General features: G+C 37.4%; 1 protein-coding gene across 12 annotated transcripts in view; it reads left to right on the plus strand.

The window, feature by feature from the left end:
- The window catches only part of MIA2 (MIA SH3 domain ER export factor 2), a 111,230-nt gene that overhangs the window by 1,841 nt on the left and 83,405 nt on the right, over positions 1-25,984 (plus strand). For 7 of the 12 annotated variants that reach the window (XM_045450766.1, XM_045450771.1, XM_045450767.1 and 4 more), the window contains exons 2-6: positions 1,220-1,353; positions 3,896-3,982; positions 9,515-10,718; positions 18,503-18,721; positions 18,828-18,928. In XM_045450766.1, coding sequence (XP_045306722.1) covers positions 1,220-1,353; positions 3,896-3,982; positions 9,515-10,718; positions 18,503-18,721; positions 18,828-18,928 — 1,745 coding nt within the window. Of the gene's footprint in view, positions 1-1,219; positions 1,354-3,895; positions 3,983-9,514; positions 10,719-18,502; positions 18,722-18,827; positions 18,929-23,920; positions 24,054-25,018; positions 25,361-25,436; positions 25,834-25,984 lie in introns of those variants that run through there. The other 5 variants (XM_045450776.1, XM_045450777.1, XM_045450781.1 and 2 more) reach the window with 3 other exon arrangements.

Raw genomic sequence — 25,984 nt, forward strand, 5'->3', positions numbered from 1 at the left:
CATGGCCCAGAAGCAGATGATCTTGCTTCTGACATACAGTCAGAATGTCAATAGTAGCCTAATGCTACGTCACAGTGCTTACCTCATGTACCTCACTTTATCTCCTTTTATTTAGTCATTCTATCATCTCACATCATTGCAAGAAGAGTAAGTACAGTAAAATAAGATATTTTGAGAAAGAGATCACATCACATAACTTTTATTTTATTTAAAAAAATTTTTTTTAATGTTTATTTTTGTGAGAGAGAGAACAGGGGAAGGGGCAGAGAGTGAGAGAGAGAGACACAGAATCTGAAGCAGACCCCAGGCACCGAGCTGTCAGCACAGAGCCCAATGCGGGGCTCAAACTCATGATTGTGAGATCATGACCTGAGCTGCAGTTGGACACTTAACCGACTGAGTCACCCAGATGCCCCAGCATCACATAACTTTATTATAGTATATTGTTATAACTGTTCAATTTTACTATTAGTTATTGTTTTTAATCTCTTACTGTACCTAATTTATAAATTAAACTTTATTATATGTATGTATACATAGGGAAAAACATAGTATGTAGGGTTTGGCCCTATCTGTGGTTTCAGACACAGAGGTCTTGGAATGTATCTCCCTCAAATAAGGGGGACTAACTACTGTAGTAGGTACCAGGAAGAAAACGAATTATCTTTACCTTTCCTTCCTGACAAGATGGTAATAACATATTCCAGGGACAATGGACAGATTAACTTGACTGTAAAGGAATAAGAGGAAGTCATTTTAAATTTTTTTTTTCAACGTTTATTTATTTTTTTGGGGGGACAGAGAGAGACAGAGCATGAACGGGGGAGGGGCAGAGAGAGAGGGAGACACAGAACCGGAAACAGGCTCCAGGCTCCGAGCCATCAGCCCAGAGCCCGACGCGGGGCTCGAACTCAGGGACCGCGAGATCGTGACCTGGCTGAAGTCGGACGCTTAACCGACTGCGCCACCCAGGCGCCCCAAGGAAGTCATTTTAAATAAGGAAGAGGAGCAGGTTATGGATAGCCTTGGACACCAAGCCAAAGAGCTTAGAATTTATTCTGTGTGCAGTGGGAAGTCAATGTAGGTTTTTGAGGTGATAAATGATATGAAGCAATTAGCATTTGGAAATACATAGGATATACTGGAGGAGGGCAAGATGGGAGGAAGATAAATAACATTTTAATTTAAATTGTGTGTTTTTCTTCACATGTTTACATAGCTTTAATAAGCAGAGTCTTAGCCATGAGAGATTACAGAGGACCTGACTGCCGATACCTGAACTTCACTAAGGGAGAAGAGATATCTGTTTATGTTAAACTTGCAGGAGAAAGAGAAGATTTGTGGGCAGGAAGTGTAAGTATCTAGTCTTAAAAACTGAATGCAGAGTAAATGACTAGCTTGCACAGAAAAGCTGCTTTTCATCTCTAAAGGAACTTTAATAATTTCAAAGCACTTTACATATATAACATATATGTAATATATATTTAAAATATTTATTGATTTAAATATTTAACACATTTAGGGGCGCCTGGGTGGCGCAGTCGGTTAAGCGTCCGACTTCAGCCAGGTCACGATCTCGCGGTCCGTGAGTTCGAGCCCCGCGTCGGGCTCTGGGCTGATGGCTCAGAGCCTGGAGCCTGTTTCCGATTCTGTGTCTCCCTCTCTCTCTGCCCCTCTCCCGTTCATGCTCTGTCTCTCTCTGTCCCAAAAATAGATAAACGTTGGAAAAAAAAAATAAATATTTAACACATTTAAACAAACAAAAAATGGTCATGTTCAGTCTTGGTTTCAGAATTTCTATCAAAGTAGTGTTTTGGGAAGGCAGTTTGGTTGGGATAGAGAACTTAAGAGTGTCTTGAAATTATTTTTATGTATCATGCATAGTTTCTGAACTTAGGTTTTATATTTACTTGGAGAATAAAATTACTTTAAAAGTGCCAGCGGAGATTATGGGACATCTAGGCAACACCAACGATAATGAAAAGATGCTATGGTAAGCAATTTTACTCCCAAGCTGAACAAGCATGACCCACCTGATGCACACATCATTTCCATTTTTTTTTAAATGTTTATTTATTTTTGAGACAGAGAGAGACAGAGCATGAACGGGGGAAGGTCAGAAAGAGGGAGACACAGAATTGGAAGCAGGCTCCAGGCTCTGAGCTGTCAGCCCAGAGCCCAACGCGGGGCTCGAACTCATGGACTACGAGATCGTGACCTGAGCTGAAGTCGGACCCTTAACCGACTGAGCCACCCAGGCGCCCCCATCATTTCCATTTTGAATATGCATCAGATTTCTCTGTTGTGTAGCCTTTGTGATCACTATTTGAAGAAGATTCTACTTGGATCTATCCTGCTTTTTTAGCAGCAGGGGCTGTATGACTGAACGGCTGACTCTCAATGGCCAGAATGATTTGGCTTCTGTAGTTCCCAAGATTCCTTACTGCTATGGTCCTTTAAACATGCCAGTGTATGTCTTTGAACACATTAGAGACAACCAATGCAGCTGTAAGAAAAATGACACAGTAGGTATCATAAGAGAAAAAGAAAGCATTCTTTCTTGCTTACTATGTATGAGAATGATAGTTCCACACAAAAGTGGCATGCAATATGTAGAGCCAGGGTGAAGTTTCAAGCATACTTAGTTTTGTGCATTAGGTATTAACCCAGGCAGGCAGCTGTTTAAGAGACCACACTATGGAATTCACCCACAGACTGTCAGTTTCCAAACAGCTGCTGCAACTGCAGAGCTGGAGAATCACAGTTGAGATGTAATGGTGCTGGATGAAAGGACCAAAACACGTTTCAACTTTGCCTGGGATAGGAAATGGGCTAAGAGTGCTGAAACCTTCACTCTCAGGGGACATCCTACATGTAATTAAACTGGATTAAGAAGATCTCTGCTACCAAGGTAGCCCCAGAAAAGTTTTATGGAACCAAATCCTCCCTGGAGGACTTACAGATCTTTGCTGTATTGATGAATCCATCTTGGCCCTTCAGAGTTAAACATCTTACTTGATTCTGTTATCCTAAAAAATGCTGAATATGTCACAGCTCCATCTAACTTGGCTACTGCCACCATTCTTCTGCCTTTTGATAGCCCATGTTTACTAGTGTAAATCTGTGGTCCACCTGGGTAAGGAAGGTCATTAACAAACATAAAAAGGAAGAAAATGAGTATGTAGGATGGTTTTCCCTCTGAAGTTTAAAAAAGTGACATTTTACAACTTGGCTCTTTGTTCCCTCAAATTAATACTATTGTTTTGAATAACAGGCACATCTGGCTGGCTCAGTTAGTAAAGCAGGTGACTCTTGGTCTTGGGGGCTGTAAATCTGAGTCCCACATAGGGTGTAGAGATTACTTAAAAACAAAATCTTTTTTAAATGAAAGAGATAGAGGGAGAAAGAGAGAGAGAGAGAAATGGGGAAGGGCAGAGAGAGAGAGAGGAAAAGAATCCCAAGCACTGTCAGCACAGAGCTTTACGTGGGGCTTGATCCCATGAATTGTGAGATCATGACCTGAGCTGAAATCAAGAGTCAGACACAGGGTATTCACTTTTGAATGCCACTTCTGTGTAAAGAGAGCTCCCATGGTATTCTTACTTTCTGATCTTATACTCTAATAAACTTTTGCCTGCTGCTCACTTAAAAAAAAAAAAAAAAGACAGACGTTTAAAGAGACTGAGCCACCCAGGCACCCCTAAAAAGAAAATCTTAAAAAAAAAAAAAGAAGGAATATGATTTCACTTACTTTCTTTTAGACAGCAAATGAAAGCCAATTAATGTTTGTGATTTAATATAGATGAAAGCCAAGGACATGGGACAAAATTAGGCCCAATAATTATTATTGCTTTGATAACTCTTCCTTGTTAATCTTCATTCTTCATTTTGGTAGAAAGGAAAGGACTTTGGATATTTTCCCAGAGACGCAGTCCAGACTGAAGAGGTGTTCATATCTGAGGAAGTTCAGATATCAACTAAAGTGAGTATTAAATAACATTTCAGTTGTTAATTGCATTTAAATTTTCTTGGCTAAAATAGTTTTCTGTAGTATAAGTGTCTATTGGTTAAGTATCTTGTATAGTGAATACATAAAATAGTTGGTTTGGGAACTCACTCTAAGAATAGTTTGAATATGTGAATAAAATTAGGTTAAGACAAAGTTGATGACAGGCATATTGCTTTCTGAAAAACTGACAGGCAGTAGAGTGTAGTAGTGAAGAACATAGATTATGGAAGTAGACTGAGTTCAAAGCCTGACTATGGCTTTGTATGCCTTAATTTTCTCATCTGTAAAATAAAGATAATGATTATATTATGGTGCTACTTCACAAATTTAGGGGAAAGATGAACATAGGTAAAGTTATAGAACAGCATTTAGTAAGTGCTATATAAGTATTAGATATTATTACTAATGTTATTATCCTACTGGGACAAAATTTATTTCCCATCACTCCCTCTGGGTCTTATATCTGTGCAACCTCTTTTGCTATTGAGTTTTAAGTGAGCTCGATAATGTTGGATTTGATAATGTTGGGCTTGGTAATGAGAAAGGGAATCAGAAGGTGACTTTTCACTTAATTTTAAAAATATTTATTTATTTATTTATTTAAAGTTTTATTTTCAGTTATTTTGAGACAGACAGAGAGAGAGAGAGTGAGCGCACAAGGTGGGGAGAGACAGAGAAAGAGGAAGAGAGAGAGAATCCCAAGCAGACTTCTCACTCTTAGTCACAAACCATGAGATCGTGGCCAGAGCTAAAATCAAGAGTCAATGCCCAACTGACTGAGCCACCCAGGTGTCCCCAGAAGGTGACTTTTCAATATGTGAGTCTGATTAGCCCATTTAATTCAGATTCTAGGCTAAGGCAACTCACCTTAAATAAGGTCAGTGTGAAGTGAGTCAGCCTAGTCACGCAAACTGTCTATTATGTGGCTCTTTCCCAGCATAAATTCTGGGATTAACATTCAATTTACTGTATAATTTCTGGTACTGTCAGTTTTCGTTTTTGTTTTTAAAGACAGAATTCTTATTTATTTATTTATTTATTTATTTATTTATTTATTTATTTATTTTAAAGTAGACTCCATGCCCAATGTGGGGCTCGAACTTATGGCGCTGAGCTCAAGAGTCACATTCTCTGCTGACTGAGCCAGCCAGGTATCCCTGATACTGTCAGTTTTATCTCCAAAATATATATGGAGTATATTGTCTACTCTTCATTTTCACTCTCCCCATAGCCCTAATCCAAGGCCTCATCATTTCTTTTTTTTTTTTAATATGAAATTTGTTGTCAAATTGGTTTCTATAAAACACCCAGTGCTCATCCCAACAGGTGCCCTCCTCAGTGCCCATCACCCAGTTTCTCCTCCTTCCCACCCCCCATCAACCCTCAGTTTACTCTCAGTTTTTAAGAGTCTCTTATGGTTTGGCTCCCTCCCTCTCTAACTTTTTTTTTTCTTGCCCCTCCCCAATGGTCTTCTGTTAAGTTTCTTGGGATCCACATAAGAGTGAAAACATGGTATTTGTCTTTCTCTGTATGACCTATTTCACTTAGCATAACACTCTCCAGTTCTATCCACGTTGCTACAAAAGGCCATATTTCATTCTTTCTCATTTCACGTAGTATTCCATTGTGTATATAAACCACAATTCCCTTATCCATTCATCAGTTGATGGACATTTAGGCTCTTTCCATAATTAGGCTATTGTTGAAAGTGCTGCTCTAAACATTGGGGTACAAGTGCCCCTATGCATCAGCACTCCTGTATCCCTTGGGTAAATTCCTAGCAGTGCTATTGCTGGGTCATAGGGTAGCCTGATTAGAATATTATACTGTGTGCCTGGGTGGCTCAGTCAGTAAGGTTTCCAATTCTTGGTTTGGGCCTCAGGTCATGACCTTCAGTTTTGTGGGTTTGAGCCCCAGATCTGGCTCTATGCTGGTGGTGTGGAGTCTGCTTGGGACTCTCTCTCTCTCTCTCTCTCTCTTTCTCTCTCTCTCTCTCTGCCCCTCCCTTGCTCATCCTGTCTCTGTCTCTCTCAAAAAATAAATATATACTTAAAATACAAAAAATAAATATATACTTAAAAAATTAAAAAAAAATACTACAATAGGGGCGCCTAGGTGGCTCAGTCAGTTGAGCATCTGACTCTTGATCTCAGCTCAGGTCTTGATCTCAGGGTTGTAAGTTCAAGCCCCGAATTGGGCTCTGTGCTGAGCATGAAGCCTATTAAAAAAACAAACAAAATAGAATACTACAATAGCCTTCTAAATGATTTCCTCATCTCTACATTTGCTCTCTTCAAATTCATTCTCCAAAAAGTAATGGAGCAATGGATCTCATAAGAACAAAAACCAACCCCCCCCCCCCCAAAAAAAATCAGATGCCATTCCTTTGCTTTACAGCCATTTAATGGCTTTCTATTGAACCTAGAATCAAGTCCTGACTCCTCACCCTGGCCCTACTTGAGCTGCTCCAGCTCTCCCCTCGCTCACTATGCCCCAGGCCACACTCCCCTATTGACTGTTCTTAGAACATGCCAAACACTTTCCCAGCCCAGAGACCCAAACAGGCTGTTGCCTTTGTTGAAATTCTTTCCCCCAAGTTTTTCACTTGGCTGGTTCTTTCTTATCCTTTATGTCACCACTTAAGCATCAGTGCTTCAGAGAGGCTTTCATGATTCTTGTGGAATTACTGCATCTTAACCACAGATTCCTGTTTATGTCCTCCATAGCACTTACTAGATTTCATAATTACTTTGTTTCCCTTTTGTTTACTGTAGAATTTCAGCATCTAGAACAATGCAGAACACATAGTAAGTATACAGACACCCTACATTCTTAGGTCAAGTTCCCTGGGAACAGACTCTGAGGTAGACCTTTGCACTCACGAGGTTTCCTGGGGAAAACTCAGGAATAGCACCTGTGAGGGATCAAAAGAAAAAGCAGCTTTGATTAGACAGAGAAGTTGAACTGTGATGTAGTCGCAACAAAGGTCTCAGTTGATTCAAGGAATTCTGAACCTGGGATGGCCTTTCAGAATTGCACTGAATAGAAGCAAGGTGTTGGGCTTTTTCCCTCTTGCATTACTGGGTCATCTGAGGTAGTGTTACTTGGGCTAGGTTAGTTTAGTGTTTACTATAGACAGCTACTATTCCAAGCATTTCATTCATTTAATCCTCACAACACAACATCCCTATAAAGTAGGTACTGTCATTATTCTCATTTTACAGATGAGGAAACTGAGGCATAGAAAGGTCATATAATTCACCCAAGATCACAGAGATGAACTTGGCAGGGTCAGTATTTAAACCCAGATGGTTGGTTCCAGAGTCTGTTCTCAAGCACTTACTAGATTGCAGTGCCTAAAACATTGTAAAATGTTAATTTTGAAGTTTACTTTTTAAAAGTTCTGAACTGTATTCTCATTTCATAATGATCATATCCAAAGAGCAGCACATATCACTGTTTCATACCATGAGATTAAAAAATAACAATTTTGGGGTCCTTGGCTGGCCCAGTCAGTAGAGCACGTGACTCTTGAACTCTGGGTTGTGAGTTCAATCCCCACATTGGGTATGGAGACTATTTAAAATAAAAAAAAAATAGTAGTAATAATAATAACTTAACCATTTTTCTTCTTGATTATTTGGTTGTTCTGTGAGATGAACAAGAGGATTCCCCACCTCAACTGGCTATGTAATATCTCAATAAAAGAAGCCTAAATGTTTTAGTGCAATTAAAAAAATTTTTTTTTTAATTTACATCCAAATTAGTTAGCATCTAGTGCAACAATGATTTCAGGAGTAGATTTCTTAAGGCCCCTTACCCACAACCCCTCTAGTACCCTCTGTTTGTTCTTCATATTTAAGAGTCTCTTCTGTTTTGTCCCCCTCCCTGTTTTTATATTATTTTTGCTTCCCTTCTCTTGTGTTCCTCTGTTCTGTGTCTTAAAGTCCTCATATGAGTGAAGTCATATATTTGTCTTTCTCTGACTGACTAATTTCACTTAGTATACTACCCTCTAGTTCCATCCACATAGTTGCAAATGGCAAGATTTCATTCTTTTTGGTTGCCGAGTAATACCCCATTGTACATATATATACCACATCTTCTTTATCCATTCATCCATCGATGGACATTTGGGCTCTTTCCATACTTTGGCTATTGTTGATAGTGCTGCTATAAGCATCGGGGTGCATGTGCCCCTTAGAAACAGCACACCTGTATCCCTTGGATAAATACCTACTAGTGCAATTGCTGGGTCATAGGGTAGTTCTATTTTTAATTTTTTGAGGAACCTCCATACTGTTTTCCGAAGTGGCTGCATCAATTTGCATTCCCACCAACAATGCAAAAGAGATCCTCTTTCTCTGCATCCTTGCCAACATCTGTTGTTGCCTGAGTTGTTCATGTTAGCCATTCTGACAGGTGTGAGGTGGTACCTCATTGTGGTTTTGATTTGAATTTCCCTGATGATGACTGATGTTGAGCAGTTTTTCATGTGTCAGTTGGCCATCTGGATGTCTTCTTTGGAGAAGTGTCTATTCATGTCTTCTGCCCATGTCTTCACTGGATTATTTGTTTTTTGGGTGTTGACTTTGATAAGTTCTTTATAGATTTTGGATACTAACCCTTTATCTGATGTGTCATTTGCAAATATCTTCTCCCATTCTGTTGGTTGCCTTTTAGTTTTTCTGATTGTTTCCTTTGCTGTGCAGAAGATTTTTATTTTGATGAGGTCCCAGTAGTTCATTTTTGCTTTTGTTTCCCTTGCCTCTGGAGACATGTTGAGTAAGAAGTTGCTGAGGGCAAGATCAAAGAAGTTTTTGTCTGCTTTCTCCTTTAGTATTTTGATGGCTTCCTGTCTTACATTTAGGTCTTTCATCCATTTTGAGTTTATTTTTGTGTATGGTGTAAGAAAGTGGTCCAGGTTCATTTTTCTGCATGTTGCTGTCCAGTTTTCCCAGCACCACTTGCTGAAAAGACTGTCTTCATTCCATTGGATATTCTTTCCTGTTTTGTCAAAGATTAGTTGGCCATACGTTTGTGGGTCCATTTCTGGGTTCTCTATTCTGTTCCATTGATCTGAGTGTCTGTTTTTGTGCTGTACTGCAACTTTTAACCAGTCCTCCATGCTTTACAGTCTCTGGTCTGTCTGAACTGTCATCATGTGCTGTGAAATTCCGCTCTCTTAAATCACCACGCAGCTGAATGTGCCTGTTCAGTGCACTCTTAGGAGAAGCAAGATTTTGTGGACATATATACATTTTCATCAGGAGTTTATTTTCAGAATATACTCAAAGCCTTGATTTTTCATTTAGGTGTATCATCGACCCTGAGCAGTCAGTTGTGATATAAATGTTTGAGGTTAGGAGATCTGATTTTAGTTTATGCTGTGTGTCGAGCTAGTTTTATGGTCTTGGGAAAATCATAGTCATTCATTTTAAATGATTTAGGGAGGAATAAGGAATTTTAGTGTATTTATGTCAATCATAATTTTTTTTCTATTAGGAATCTGATTTTCTTTGTCTTCTTGGAGTAAGCTACACATTTGAAAATGAAGACAGTGATGGCAAAAACATATATCCTTATGAAGAAGATAAAGACCAAAAATTAAGTGTATATGAAAATGATTTTCAGACAGAATCTGGATTTTATTCAACTTCTGAAAGTATTTTGTTGGAAGATCAATTTCCAGCATTGGAGGCTCCTGAAGATATCAGAAGTTCTAGTGAATCAAAAGATTGGGAAGAATTGGAAGCTGGAAATCTGGAAGAGGATTCTATTCCTGAAGTGGTTCATATCCCACCATCTTCAACTGTGTCTGAAGTGAAAGGATGGTTTGGATTTGGAAGAGAACAAGCTAAAGGAAAGACTTTTGAATCAGTTGTTGAGCCTCTACAAGAAAGTTCATTTCCAAGCAGAAAAGTAGCAGGAAAAGATGAGAATGACCTAGAGGAATTAAATAATGATGAGCCCCAGACAGAACAAAATCAAGAACCAGAATCGGAATTCAATTCAGTGCCAAAGAAACAGTCTGAACTAGGTTCCATCAGTCCTCAAGCCACTGGTTGGTTTGGGGGTGGTTTTACAAGTTATTTAGGTTTTGGAGGTGAGGATACAGGGCTTGAATTATTGCCCGAAGACAGAAGTTCACCACTACATGATGCTCCTAATTCCATACCATCTGAGGAAGAATCTACAGTTCCATGCACAGAAACATTAACAGAAAAAGAAGACACAATCACCAATGATAGCTCAATTCTCAAACCAAATTGGTTTGATTTCGGTTTTGGTATGCTAGGCTTTGTATATACCAATGAAGATAAAATTATGTCAGATGATGGAAAAAGTGAAGAAGGAAGTGGAGGAGATAAACATGAACATCTTCCAGAAAGTAAATTTGACCCTGATAAGGAACAAGAAATAAAAACAATAAAAATTATAGAAACTGAAGATCAAGTAGGGAATGAAAGAGTCTTAGAGAAAACAGATGATTCTGATACATTACCATATTTTAAAAATTTCTTATATAATTTTGACAATCCTTGGAACTTCCAGGACATTCCGAAGGAAACAGAATTGCCATCTCCCAAACAGATGCAGGATGAAAATAATGTAGTTGACAATGATGAAACAGAAGAATTTTCAGTTGAAAATTATCAAACAGATAATATGAAAGTTATGATGCTGAAAAGCAGATACAGTCAGTCAGGTTTGTATAAAAATATCTATTATGTAACTTATTTTTTAAACATAATTTATTCTTATAAGTACAAATCAGATTTAAAAAATCCAGAAATCCATGTTTCTCAGCATATTCAAAAGTCAATAACAATCTTATCAACTACCCTTTTATTAATTTCTGGTTTACTCTGGGAATTAGATCTTAGTATTATAAAATAAAGTACCAAGGTAAAAAGAATGATTGGAGATACATAGATATTCCAAGAAGATCTTAAGGTATTTTACAATAAATTTTAATTTTTATCAAAGTAGTATACGTAAACAGGTTTTATATAAATAGTGCTAAGCCTATTTTTTTTTCTTTTTATACAAAAGCAACTTGTTGCTTCTGTCCACCTCTACTCTCTCCTCTGTCCCAGGGACAATAATTTTTCTTTCTTTCTTTCTTTCTTTCTTTCTTGCTTTCTTGCTTTCTTGCTTTCTTGCTTTCTTGCTTTCTTTCTTTCTTTTTCTTTCTTTGAAGCAAATTTCTTTTAGTATTTATCTCTATTTTCTAAATAGAATCTTTATATTGTTCTGCTTTGATTAATTTCGACAATGTGCACTGACTTTCTATTTTCATTAATGAGGATTTCTGCTCATTTACATTAACTTTTTAGCTTATTAACACCTTCCCAATATAACTATATTTGAACGGTTTTCTATCAATTCTGGGAGCTAAACAGAAAACTATGGAAAGGGGCAGAGTATCACAGGTTACTTCTAGATCTAGCATCTAAGTACTTAGCAATTTCTATGATTAGAAACGTGGATTCTACTTTAAGTAAAGAATTATATAAAATGACTTTCTCACATTTCCATTCTGATGTCTCTCTGATGGACAGATTAGAAACTGCAAATATTGGCCAGTAATACAGGAACAACTGAACCTTAGGATGATAGATAACCTTTCATAAGAAGAGATCAACAATGTTGCACACTCAGGAAACACATAATTTCCATTCGAAATGATTGATTTTCTTGAATTTTCAGAAGAACTATATGTTATTTCTTAATAGTCTCCAAAATGTGAGCTCTTAACTGAATTAATACCTTCAACCAGAATGTAGACTTATATTCTTACCCTTTGCTAAATGAGAAATGGGTACGTGTAATGCATGACTAAAAATAGATTGTCAAAGCCTAAAGAGGAAATGATTTTGTTCTACACTTGTTGGATCCTAAAGGAATATTTGTGAAAAAGCAGATAAGAGTAATTGAGAAGAATAAATGAGACTAAAATAAAGCAAAACAATATCAAAACAATATGAAATAAAGAAGATTTAAAATATAGATATATGAAAATATTTTAAGCATATTTATAAAAACTCCAAGGCATACTGAACATCACTTTAGTAGAATTTATTTATTATTTCATATAGTGATGCTAGGAGAATTTCTTTCTTTTTTTTTTATTTTTATTTATTTATTTATTTATTTTTAAATTTATATCCAAGTTAGTTAGCATATAGTGCAATAATGATTTCAGGAGTAGATTCCAGTGATTCATCCTCTACATATAACACCCAGTGCTCATCCCAGTGTCTTCCTTAATGCCCCCTGCCCATTTAGCCCATTCCCCTAGCCACAACCCCTCCAGCAACCCTGTTTGTTCTCTGTATTTCTCTATATTTAAGAGTCTCTTATGTTTTGTCTCCCTCCCTGTTTTTATATTATTTTGGTGAGAATTTCTAAATAGGAACACAGGAGATCAAACGAGAATAGGACATTTATGCAATTACAACTAATTTTGAGGGATTTTATGAAAATATTAGGAAATTCCTTTAAGCTTCTAAAAAAGATAGGTCATTCTATATATATAAAGTAGATTATTCCAAAATATTATGATATTAATTAAATGCAAAACAACCTGGGGTCATGTAAAATTTATTTATTTTTTTAATCTTCCTTCCTTCCTTCCTTCCTTCCTTCCTTCCTTCCTTCCTTCCCTCTTTTTGAGAGAGATAGAGGGCAAGCAGGGGAGGGGCGAAGAGAGAGGTAGACAGAATCACAAGCAGGCTCTTCACTGGCAGCACAGAGCCCCATGCAAGGCTCAAACTCATGAAACATAAGACCACGACCTAAGCCTAAGTCAAGAGTTAGACACTTAACTGACTGAGCCACCCAGGTGCCCCTAAAATTTATTTTAAAAAGGTAATACTAAAAGGATTCAGATAAATCCATAGGCCCTACTTTCTGGCTATTGGAGAAACAGCTATAGCAACCAATATTTTTAGATAATTTCAATAACTCTTTTAGGAAATATCAAGTGAAAACTTGCGTTAATCAGAAAGATTGCATTAAAAAAATGAATCACTGGATCTTAAATCAATATTTATGAAAGGCTGAAACCTGAGATAACCAGATTTACAGAAAAACTAATATACTGATATAGGTATTTACAAAACACATAAATTAGGGAAGTTATTTATATTGCAATATTAACTATTTTACAAAAGGACTCCAATTGAACTTATTTAAATGAATTTTCCAAGTATAGCTAAATATAAAACGTTCTTCATTATGTTATTTGACTTAAAATTCTGTTTACAAACAATTGTAAGAAAGGCATATCTGTATCTAATGTAAATCCTTCTTAAAAAATGTTTATTTTGAGAGAGAGAGAGCGTAAGTGTGTATGTGTGCATAAGCGTGCACAAGTGGGGGAGGGGCAGAAAGAGTGGGAGAAAATCCCGAGAGGGCTCCTTGCTGTCAGCGCTGAGCCCCATTTGGGGCTCAATCTCACTAACCAGGAAATCATGATCTGAGCCAAAATCAAGAGTTGGATGTTTAACTGACTGAGTCACCAAGATTTACACATCTAATGTAAGTCCTAAAGCTTTGGTTTAAGTCATGTGAAAATAATACCCTGAAATTAATTTAATTAATTTAATTAAAAGATATTATGGGAAGTATTCATTTTTCTTAACATATGTATTTATTTTAAATGCAATTAAAACAATATTTTAAAAGAATTTAAACACATACAAGTTTCAGTGTAATTAATAATAGACTAAGCCTTTTTTTTTCCCCCTAATGCCATTAAACATCATTGTAGATCACTGAATCCTGCATTTACAACAGTCCCATTGTATTCAGGTTCCTGAGCTGATTGCTCAGTTTTAACTTTTATGTCCACAGGTAAGAGTAAGTTACTGATTTGTGTTTGCCTACTTGGGACTTTCATCTTTTGAACAAGGCTAAATAAGTGACAGCACCAAACTGCCATGTTAAATTCATAATTGAAAGAGCAATAGACACTGAATAATTGTCTTATTATAAGCAATAATACTGCTTTTCAGAACTGCACTGATACTTTCCTATCCTTGTCTTAAAAAATAACCGAGCATCTGACTCTTGGTTTTGGCTCAGGTCATGATCTCATGATTTGTAGGTTTGAGCCCCGCATTGGGCTCTGTGCTGGCAATGCAGAGCCTGCTTGGGATTTTCTTTCTCTTTCTGTGCCTCTCCCCTGCTCATGCTCTCTCTCTCTCTCTCTCTCTCTCTCTCTCTCTCAAAATAAATAAATAAGTGTAAAAACAAAAAAGTAACTGAGAAGTAAATCCCACATTTTACCTGAATACTTTAGGCTAGGAATGGTTAGAACTTTTTTCCCCTTTAACTCTGATTAGTTAATTCAGTCAAATGATTGGTTTAAACTATGTTTGAAAATTGAATTGTCTTAAAATAAATGGCTATTAGTATGCACATGAATATCTGATGCAACAATACAAATGTGGTAAACTTTGACATATATGTTTCAAATTAAAAATTTTTTTAAATTAATTTTGGGGAAGGATAATCCTTTTAAATGTTTATTTTTGAGAGAGAGTCCTGCAAGGGGGGAGGGGCAGAGAGAGAGGAAGACTGAATCCAAGGCAGGCTTTGTGCTGACAGCAGAGAGCCCAATGTGGGGCTAGAACTCAAAAACTGTGAGATCGTGACCTGATTCAAAGTTGGATGCTCAACCAACTGAACCACTGAGGTGCCCCAAGGATAATCCTTTAATTAATTAATTAGTTTAACATTTATCTATTTTTTAAAGACAGAGAGGGGCAGAGCACGAGTAGGGGAGGGGCAGAGAGAGAGGTAGACACAGAATCTGAAGCAGGCTCCAGGCTCTGAGCCATCAGCACAGAGCCCGATGTGGGGCTCAAACCCACAAACTGTGAGATCATGATCTGGAGTTGAAGTTGGATGCTTAACCGACTGAACCACCCAGGCGCCCCAAATAATCCTTTTAAAATGAAGGTTCTCAAAAGACATGCATATGTATTTTCATTATAAATTTGAACTCAGGTATATTATCATTGAAAGGTATACACATTTAAATATTTAATATGTAGCATAAAACCAGAAAAATCAGGAATATTTTAATTACATCTCAGCCTTCTTACACTGAAATGCAAAACTTATATAAATTTTTTCTCTGACAGTACAGATTTATGACGTCTGTAAAAAAGCAGTGAGAAGATTTATAATTTCTTGAATTCTCTCTCAAATTTAGGACACTCATTGAAGCAAGATGTTAATTCCATGAGATTACCAAATTAAGAAAACATGTAGCTTTGCCTTTGCCAGACACATTCATAGTATATGAATGAAATCTAAAACGTAATTTAGTATTGATTTTAATGTTTATTTATTTTTGAGAGAGAGAGACACAGAGTGCGAGTGGGGGAGGGGGAGAGAGAGAGAGAGAGACAGACAGACAGAATCTGAAGCAGGCTCCAGGCTCTGAGCTGTCAGCACAGAGCCCAATGCGGGGCTCGAACCCATGAACTATGAGATTATGACCTGAGCAGAAGTTGGACACTTAACCAACTGAGCCACTCGGGTGCCCCATGTTGATTTTAATTTGATTTCTAAGCACAACTTTATGGTGTTTTGGGTCTGAAAGTGAAAATAAGCACATACCTGTGTATACTCATGGAAGAATGTATTTTACTAACAGCTGAATGAGAATATCTTGAGTTTTTTACTTTTATATTCTACTTAAAAGTATCAGTATTTTCCCTATTTCGTCAACATAAACATACAAAATGTTATTTTTATGCTGTCAATTTTTCTTAATTGCCAAAATAACTTAAATAAAGTCAAGAATATAGTGTGAACTTATACTATCTATATATTTTTTATACAACATATTCTAGTAAATTAGTAAATTATATAATGTGCTTTAAAATAGAAAATATCCTATGAGGTCCTTGGGTGGCTCAGTCGGTTAAGTGTCCGACTTTGGCTTGATCATGATCTCAAGGTTTGTCAGTTCAAGCCCCATGTCAGGCTCTGTGCTGAAAGCTCAGAGACTGGAACCTGCTTTGGATTCCGTGTCTCTCTCTCTCCCTGTACCTCCCCTGTTCATGCTTTGTTTCTCTCTTTCTCTCTCTCTCTCAAAAATAAATAAACATTAACAAGTTTTTAAAAATTGCAAACTTCAGAACCTTTAAAAAATAAAATATAAAACATTTTATAATTATTAACGAATAAAGATTGCTCTCAATCATATCTTTCAAATTTTTCACTTGATGTAAAGGATGTATTTGATTTTAGGATTTATAAAGCTTCTATTTATTCATTGTTTTCTTTTTTTTTTTAATGTTTTATTTATTTTTGAGACAGAGAGAGACAGAGCATGAACGGGGGAGGGTTAGAGAGAGAGGGAGACACAGAATCTGAAACAGGCTCCAGACTCCGAGCTGTCAGCACAGAGCCCAACGTGGGGCTCGAACTCACAAACCGTGAGATCATGACCTGAGCCGAAGTCGGTCGCTCAACCGACTGAGCCACCCAGGCGCCCCTATTCATTGTTTTCTAATATACCTGCTGGATAATATGATATGCTATAAACTGGACATGGGCTGAAAGGGGAAACAAAAATTGGACTTTGAAATTAACAAAGCTCCAAGGGAATGGAAAAAGTACAATACCTGAGATTTGATTGGTGCCTTGTCATTTTCAAATTTGTTTCAAATATCCTAAGACTATGGGTACCTTTCTGTGCAAATGGCTAATATAGTTTCTTTGGTAGTGGGCTTTCTTTCTTCTTTGGAGCAATCTCATTAAAACTTTGAGTGATAATGGCTTTTATATTTAATAGTACATCCTGGCAACTATGGACTGTAGACATGTATAACCTAGTGGACTAGGTTTCAGAACTTGGAAGTTAATTGTTGTGAACTTTAATATTGTCTTTCTTTGTGTAACTGGCTCAGTTTGTTCTATTCATTATATAGAATGGGCGGTTATGGAGTATATTATTACACTGGTTACAACAACTACCATATATATGGTGATTACAGCAACCAGCAGAATGGTTATGGGAAAGTATCCAGGCAAGGTGATCATCAAAATAGCTACTCACCATACTAAATTATTCCATTTTCAACTTATCCCCAACAGGTGGTGAAACAGTATTTTCTAATTTGAAGATTCATTTGAAGGTGGTTCCTGCCACCTGCTAATAGCAGTTCAAATTAAATTTTTGTATCAAGTCCCCGAATGGAAGTATGATGTTGAGTCCCTCTGAAGTTTAATTCTGAGTTCTCATTAAAGGAAATTTACTTTCATTGGGGGGCACCTAGGTGGCTCAGTCGGTTAAGCATCCGACTTTGGCTCAGGTCATTATCTTGCTCTCTCTCTCTTTCAAAAACAAGTAAACATTAAAACAAATAAAAAATAAATTTACTTTATTTCTTAATTGCTATGCTTCTGAATCAATTTGATTTGTTTTATGTGCCCCCTCCCAGTATTGTAGAGCAAGTCTTGTGTTAAAAGCCCAGTGTGACAAGGTCATGATATAGTAGGGTCTTACTGGTTTTTAAATAAATCTTTTGTATAAAAAATGAGGCTGTAGATATGGTAAATAATTTTGGTCATTTTGACTATTTCTGGTTCTCTAACAGATAAAGTAAGAAAAATCTATCGTAACTAATTTTCTTGAATGGCGGGGATATATATTTTTGCAATAGGATTTAAATATTATACTTTCTTAGATAATAAATATATCTAACAGGAATGAAATCCTATGGAGAGCTATTTAATGTCTTATTCTTAGTCATAAGCTTATATAATAGCACAACAGCATCTTTGTTGACAGTTATGTTATTATTATTTTTTTTAATAGTTTTTAGGACAAAAAGGCAATGTAGAGAATAGAATTGTATACAGTCTTAAAAATTCTTCCTTGGTAAAAGAATAAAGAAAAGCATTGTGGTAGGCTAAATAATGACCATTCAAAAATGTTCATGTCTTAATTCCCAGACTCTGTGAATATGTTACTTGACATGGCAAAATGTCATATTGCAGATGTGAGAAGGAGAGATTATCCCAGTATCACAAGGTTTGTTACAGGTGGAAGGAAGGAGGGTTAGAGTAAGGGAGAGGTTATAAGATGCTGTACTGCTGACTTTGAATATGAAAGAAGGAGCCATGAGCTAAGAGATGCAGGTGGCTCAAAAAAGTAGAAAAGGCAAGGAGATAGATTTCTCCTCTAGAGCCAACAGAAAGAACACAGCCCTGCCAACACCCTGGTTTTGGGACTTTTGATCTCCAGAACTCTAAGAGAATATATTTGTATTGTTTAAGGCACTAAGTCTGTGGTAATTAATTACATTCGCAGTAGGAACTAATGCAAGCTGAAGTTTATGTTTTATGGACTTCTTTCTGTAATGAAGTATCACAATGACCACAAAAATTCAAAGAATGACCTGCCTAGAAAACAAACGGAAGCCCACAACAAACCCCCCTAAACAATTCTATATTTATTCACAGATATGGTATCTGAAATAGAGTTAACCACAAGAATTAATAAGGAAGTACATTTCGAAACTCCATCTTCTAAAAATAATGATGAAAAATCAAAAACATCACTGGATACTGAAGGACCTACCAGGCAGGAAATAGACAGATCTGTGGAAAATACCCTGCCAAACAATCAAATGTTTTCAACTGATTACTCTCTGTCTTCTCAAAATTATATTGCTCAAAAAGGTAAGAAACAAGTTATTTGTTCTCTAATGCAGCAATTAAGGAAGAAATTAGATGCAAAAGGTATATCACATCAAGTGTTAACATATTTTTATTTATAAATTGACAGAAGATGCTTCTGAGTATCAGATTCTGAAATACTTATTTCAAATTGACATTTATGATTTCATGAATTCTGCATTTTCATCAATTATAATTCTTACAGAAAGGGTAAGTTGACCTTTTAAATCTTTTGCAATAATTTTACCTATTTTCTAAATATAGGAGTAATTGAAAATGATGTTTAAGTGAATCCTCTTATGCAAATGTTACATAATGTTGGTCTTTCTATAAAATCTTACATGTAGGATTTCTCCTTACATGAATGTTTTGTTGCATGGATATTGTTAAGGATTTTTTTAACCTTTCCTTAAGTTTTGTTGATCATGAGCATTGTTTTTTCTTTCTTTCTATTTTATTCCCTTTTTTTTTCAAATCAGGAGAATTATACTGAATGATATAGCTTGGAAATAATAGGAACTAAAATGAATCTTAAGCAAATTGTTAATATCTGAATGATAGCTGGGATCTCAAAATGGTACATTATAAGACTCTTACAAAAGCAACAAATATCTCAAAATTTAACCAAGCCATAACAAAAATTCCAAAATCTTCCACTTAAAAAAAATGTTTATTTACTTACTTTTGAAAGTGGGGGTGGCAGAGGGAGGGGCAGAGAGAGAGGGAGAGAGAGAGAATCCCAACAGGCTCCATGCTGCCAGCACGGAGCCCAGTGCGGGGCTCAATCTCATAAACTGTGAGATCATGACTCGAGCTGAAATCAAGAGTTGGACGCTCAACTGAATGAGCCACCCAGGCACCCCTTTATTGTAAATCCTATTAAATCTTATCTCATTTATTGTAAATGAGATATTCCACAGGGCTTAGCTATAGTACTTGGCACATAGAAGGCCTTTTACAAATGTTATTTCCTTTTCTCATCTACTCTAACATATAAATTATTGAAGAAGCACTTTTATCTTCTTACATTTTAAGATGTAATTGAACAGTAGTTGCCTTAAGGAGCTTACTCTAGTTGGAGGACATAGGTAAAAAAAGCAATAATTATAATACAGTTCTGTAATAGACAAAGGAGGCTACTGATACATTAATCACCCTACGGATGCTCTAGTAGACTGACCAGAAGTGGTAGCTGGATATGGTGGGGGAAGAGAAGCCTGGGAAAGTGTCTCAGAGATCATACTTGAGCTTACCTTGAAGGAAGAGGAGGAGTTAGCCACACAAAGAAAAGATGGGCATTCTAGGTTGAGGAGAGAGCATTTTTAAAAGTAAGTGGAATAGATCATGCATTTTTGGAGAATTATAACCAATTTAGTCTAATTAAAAATAGGATGATAATGAAGATTATATAGGGATTAAATCAAGAATAGCTTTAAATATTATAATAGGAATTTGAACTCTATCTTGTAGATAATGGGGCACTATTGAAGTTTTAAGCAGTGAGTAAAATGAAAAAGTTGCATTTATAAAGTCTATCTGTCAATATTATCAAATATCAAATAAGGATTAAACAGGTAAAGACCAAAGGCAGGCCTGGTCAAGAATTTATTGCATTGTAAAATCTGTAAAAAAAAAAAAAAAAAAAAAAAGGTGGGGTAGTGCCTGGCTGGCTCAGTCAGTAGAGCATGCGCCTCTTGATCTTGGGGTTGTGAGTTCAAGCCCCACATTGGGTGTAGAGATTACTTAAAAATAAAATCTTAGGGGTGCCTGGATGGCTCAGTTGGTTGGGTGCCTGGCTCTTGATTTCGGCTCAGTTCATGATCACTGGGTCGTGAGTTTGAGCCCCATATCAGGCACTCAGCCCCACATCTACACTAAGAGTGCAGAGCCTGCTTGGGATTCTCTCTCTCTCCCTCTTTCTCTGCCCCTCCCCTGCTTGTGCTTGCTTTCTCTCTCAAAATAAATAAATAAACTTAAAAAAATAATAAAATAAAATGTTAAAAGGAAGACTTATTGTATTAGTTTAGGAAATAAATGGTGAAGGTCTAAAACAGGGTATATAAACTCAAATGAAACGAGTGAAGCATAGGTAAAGATGAGAACTGTAACTAACTAGAGTGTGTATGCTTTCTCCAAAGGATGTAGCTGCTATTTACCTTTAGCCTGGTTTTACCAGATTTTCTGATATTTCAAGAAAAGTGGAGATGTGGATATTTTGTGTGAAATCTCTTGATTTTTTTTTAAATTTTTTTTTCAATGTTTATATATTTTTGGGACAGAGAGAGACAGAGCATGAACGGGGGAGGGGCAGAGAGAGAGGGAGACACAGAATCGAAACAGGCTCCAGGCTCTGAGCCGTCAGCCCAGAGCCCGACGCGGGGCTCGAACTCACGGACCGCGACATCGTGACCTGGCTGAAGTCGGAGCTTAACCGACTGCACCACCCAGGCGCCCCTGAAATCTCTTTATTTTTAATGCTAGCAAATATTCACTGAGTCAGCACAGAGCCCACTTGGGATTCTCTCCCTCTCTCTCTGCCCCTCCCCTCTGTTCTTTCTCTCAAAAATAGATAAATACACTTTAAAACAAACAAACTAAAAGAAGTACCATATTGGTCAGACAAAATGTTCTTTGGATCGAGTTTGGCCCACTAGCCACGTTTTTAAACTTTTGATCAAATATCTGATGGTGGTTGTTAAAATGATTGAAAGGACAAACTAGATAGATCTTTTGTAGACAGAATTCATTGGATTTAATGATTGATTGAATGTAGCATGGGAGGAAAATGGAAAAGTGAGGATAACTTACCAGGTTTCTAGCTTGGGTGACCAGGTAGATGGTGGTGACTGTGATAAGAATCTTAGTGAAAACTGGGCTTAATAACATATACCATTTTGTTTTCAGAGGCTTCCTCTTCACTTTATTTCTTTGCTAAGTTCCAGAGAGTTGACCTTACCTGGTAAATAAGCCCAGAATAGTGATTAATTTACTCTGTATGATTTGGTCTTAAAGATGTTGATTAAAAACTTTACTTAGAAATCTGCTCCATCATAAGAGAAAAGAAAAACTAATAGTAATGATTATAAAAAGTCATAATAGGGGCGCCTGGGTGGGTCAGTCGGTTAAGCATCTGACTTCTGCTCAGATCATGATCTCGTGGTTTGTTTGTGAGTTCGAGCCCTGTGTCGGGTCTGTGCTGACAGCTCAGAGCCTGGAGCCTGCTTTGTCTCCCTTTCTCTATGCCCATTGCCCGCTCACACTCTGTCTGTCTCTCTCAAAAATAAATAATAAACATTAAAAAAAAATAAAAAGATATAATAAAACTTTCAACTCCCCATGGAATTAGTTCTGCTTATTTGTATGTCCTCTTGACACATCCCTCCCCTGTCAACCCTTCCCTCTCAAATTATACTAGTGAAATTACTAAATTAAAAAATAACAATAATTTATTAATCAGTATGCCATATTCACTGCTCCTAAGTGCTTATTTAGTAAAGGCTATGCCAAGTATGTTTATTTTTGTGGACTCAGTAGATATAGTTAAACACATTTTACTTTAACTATTTTGGTTGACATTTTTTAGACATGAAATATTGAATTTAGTTTTGTGTTAATTATCTTGTGACCTTGGGGTGCCTGGGTGGCTCAGTCAGTTAAGCGTCCGACTTTGGCTCAGGTCACGATCTCGAGGTCTGGGAGTTCAGCCCTATGTCGGGCTCTGTGCTGATAGCTCAGAGCCTGGAGCTTGCTTTGGATTCTGTGTCTCTCTCTCTCTCTCTGCCCCTCCCCCACTCACACTCTGTCTCTCTCTCTCTCTTCCTCAAAAATAAAGAAACATTAAAAAAACATTTTTTTAAAAAAATTATCTCGTGACCTTGGAAAGTCACTTATTCTGTAGGGCAGTCTCAAGTTTAAAACTCTAGCATCAGAAGCTGAGACCAGATGACAGACTGCTGGTTAAAGCTGACTTGTGCATTGTTTAAAAAATTATGAACCAGTTGCCAATATTTAAAAGGTGAGTTAATACAAAAATCTGAATTTCTGGGTTCTCTTGAAAAAGTAGAAGACTGTAATATATAGTCTTTCATTTCCACATGGCCAAAAAAACTCAAGGGGAATAGTGCTTGCATTGAATACACAGGAATTCTTCATTTCCCTGCATTTATTTCACCTGTTCGGCCTTTATAGGGCTTTAAGTTCATAATATTTGGATCAAATGTCCTGAAGACTTCCTGCCAGGTCTAGAATTCTAACAATCTTCGTGCATCTACTAAACTCCCATAACATAGTTTTGAAAAGCTGCAAGTAAATGGAAAATCTGAGCAATTTTCCAGTTAAATTTAGGTGAAAGGATTTCCTTTTCTTTTATCTAGATGTTTCAGGTAATTGTTTCTATTTGTTAGTAATTTCAGTTAGATTTTGTACACAACATAACTTTCTTTGAATTGTTTGTAATAGGAATTAATACTTTTTATCTAGGTTATTTCATAATTGAGGAGACTCTTTGAATTCTAACATTTATCTATTCCTAACTAGAATGTTTCATTTATATGTGGAGTAAACAATGGAAATTACCTAGCTCTTGTTCAACAGGTAACTCCTGATTCAATATGCTCTGAGAACAACTCTTAAATCGCTAGTACACAGAATGAAAGTGTGGCTCAGCATGTTTGGTTTTCTTCCAAGGGACTAGATCCTATAGCCTGCGACATCGTTTAATTATGTTTAATTAAATGGGCGTAACTAGTACTTACTTAGCTTTGCAATAGGGCCCGCATAAGGGAAATCAATTTCTAGGTTGAGGACAAAGTTTACTGGTTAGCATGTTTCCAATGTTACTGTGACTAACATAGGAGCATTTGTTCTCCATTTCCTTCAAAGCAGGCCTAGATAAGACAGCAAAATCCCATGTCTTCTTGAGAACAATCTTTGAATGTCTTTTATATAGTTAAAACTATGTATTCTATATGAATAGACTATAAATAAAACATTCAATTTAACTTTTATCAGTTATCAAATTCAGGATATCTCTTTTCAATTGTAGATTTTTAAGAGGATACTAATGCAAATGATATTTAAGGAAAAAAAAATTTAATAAGGAGTGATGTCCATGAAATTGGATTATAGGTTGGTAGTCACAACTCCACCTACAGTACCCCTTTACCACACAAGTGTCAAAACAGGATCAGTCAGTGTTAAACAGAAGAGTGCAGGATGTATTAGAATCTGAAATCTTTCTCAAGGATATGGGGAACTTAGTAGAACTTTATTTATATGTTAAGATATTTTAACATGAACTTTTTAAAAAATGGAATTGAAAGATCTAGAGGAAGAGGTAAGTTTCTATATGACTATTAAGTGTACAAAAGAGAAATTAGGTTTGAATTTGGCACCGAGTTTAAGTTTTACTGTGTTTTTGCTACAGGGGAATCTTTTAGAGTTTTCAAAAACTTCGTTTATTCTTTTGTCCCTAATCTATGTTCCTAATATTTGGAATGGTAATTATTGAAAAATTGGAAAAGGGCACAGACTGCTTTAGGGGTGGGTAAAAGAGTTAAAAAAATGTTTTAGGTTATAAATAAGTCCTGAAAGCTGAAAATGATTTTAGAGTTTCCTGAAAATGTTCAGACATTAAAGAATTTTTATCAAGTAATACAATGCTCTAAATGCATTGTTCTAAGATTCTCTGAAATTTTAAGTATAAAATTCTGGTTATGCTTCTGTTTTGACTTTAATAAGCTATTAACGTAATTTAATTTCAATACACACTGACCAGCATATATGAAGGTTGTGTAATATCTTAAAAATGTTGAATTATTAAGCAATTTCTGTTTCTGATACCGGTTGTTCCTGAAACTCCTTAGGCTGATGTGGCAAAAGAGAGCACTTTGAGTTCCAAAAAACTAGGCCCCATTTGGGCCCTCAAATCATTTGCTGTGAACTTGGCCATTTTTTTTTTTTTTTTAATTCTTTCTGGCACAATTGTTGCTGACAGCTTACATTAGGGAAATTTCCTAAGGATTCAAGATTTTGTTCAACTATTGAGTTTTCTCGGGTGACCTGTTTAGGAAGAAGCATCTGCTCCTTTTTGTCGCTTCCCTGAGGACTTGTAGAAAGCCGAGCTTGTTGAGGATTATCATGGCTGGCAAGGAAGACCCAAGGGTATCCTTTACACCTATGTCAGCTAAAAGTCTCCCACGAAGAAATCCAGCCCTCCGTACTTTATTCAACATACCTAAAAATAGGGTCCTAAATTTAGAAGGCAAGGTGCTACTTTTAGCTCCCCTTCTCAGAGGAGAACAGCAGTCGTCCAGCCAAGGTCCACAGGGGTCTGCTTTGGCATTTGGGCAATGAGGAGCTCATAGAGTTTAAGACAGTTCTGTCTAGCAAGTGCCCAGGTAACTTAGGTAGACATGCGTAAACCACTCGAACCTCCTCTGGGCATTGGAGACCCGATCGAAGTTCTCTAGCGTGGGAGAGGTTAAACTCTGTCTGAACCACAGCTGACCCGAGACGCCTTCCTGTCCAAAGTCCAAAGTCCGGACGCGGTTGGCAGTACGCACAGGCACGGGCCCTGCAGGCCATTTTCTGACTGGAAAGAAGGCGGCTGCCGGTTTCCTTGGGCCAGCAGCGTTCCCCGGGGTACGATGCCGTCAGGGCTTCAGTGGGGGTGACTCTTGACGTTCTGCGAGAGGAAAGTGCTGGGAGCTGGTGTTTGGCCTGGCGTCTGCCCTTGGGTCGAGGGGCCGGGCCGCGCCGCGCTCACCCCGTGAGGCTTCACGCCTAGGGATCTCCAAGAGAAGCCTAGCCGCTACTGCGGCCAGATTTTGGGGGCGGGGGGGAGAGTCCTGAGCCGTAACCCCACTCTTCTGGGCTAGTGGCCCACACTACAGCGCAGAGCCTGAGGCCAAATTCCACTGTCTCTGCCTCGAGACCCTCCACTTCCAAGGGTGGTCGGCTTGGCCAGGTAGAGCGCCGGCCCCTTTAAGAACGAAAGGCAAGGACACGTCTACGGACCTCGCGCTAAGATGGAGGGGAAACTTACCGCATCCTGGCGTCCCCGCCTCCCAGCCTACCCGCCTCGGCCTGGCCGAAACCAAATCGAGGGGTGGACGGTGAGGAGAGGGCTAGTTGCAGGCTCCTGAGGGATGGGTATGGACCTCCGAATGTTCAGAACATAGAGTGTAACTAGAGGCGAGACTTCCCGGTTGGAGAGCCTTGCACACTTGAGGCCTGTCGGCTTCTTTCTCTCCAGCAACCCCCCGC

Source organism: Leopardus geoffroyi, chromosome B3 (assembly GCF_018350155.1).
Source record: "Leopardus geoffroyi isolate Oge1 chromosome B3, O.geoffroyi_Oge1_pat1.0, whole genome shotgun sequence".
Classification (NCBI taxonomy): domain Eukaryota; kingdom Metazoa; phylum Chordata; class Mammalia; order Carnivora; family Felidae; genus Leopardus; species Leopardus geoffroyi.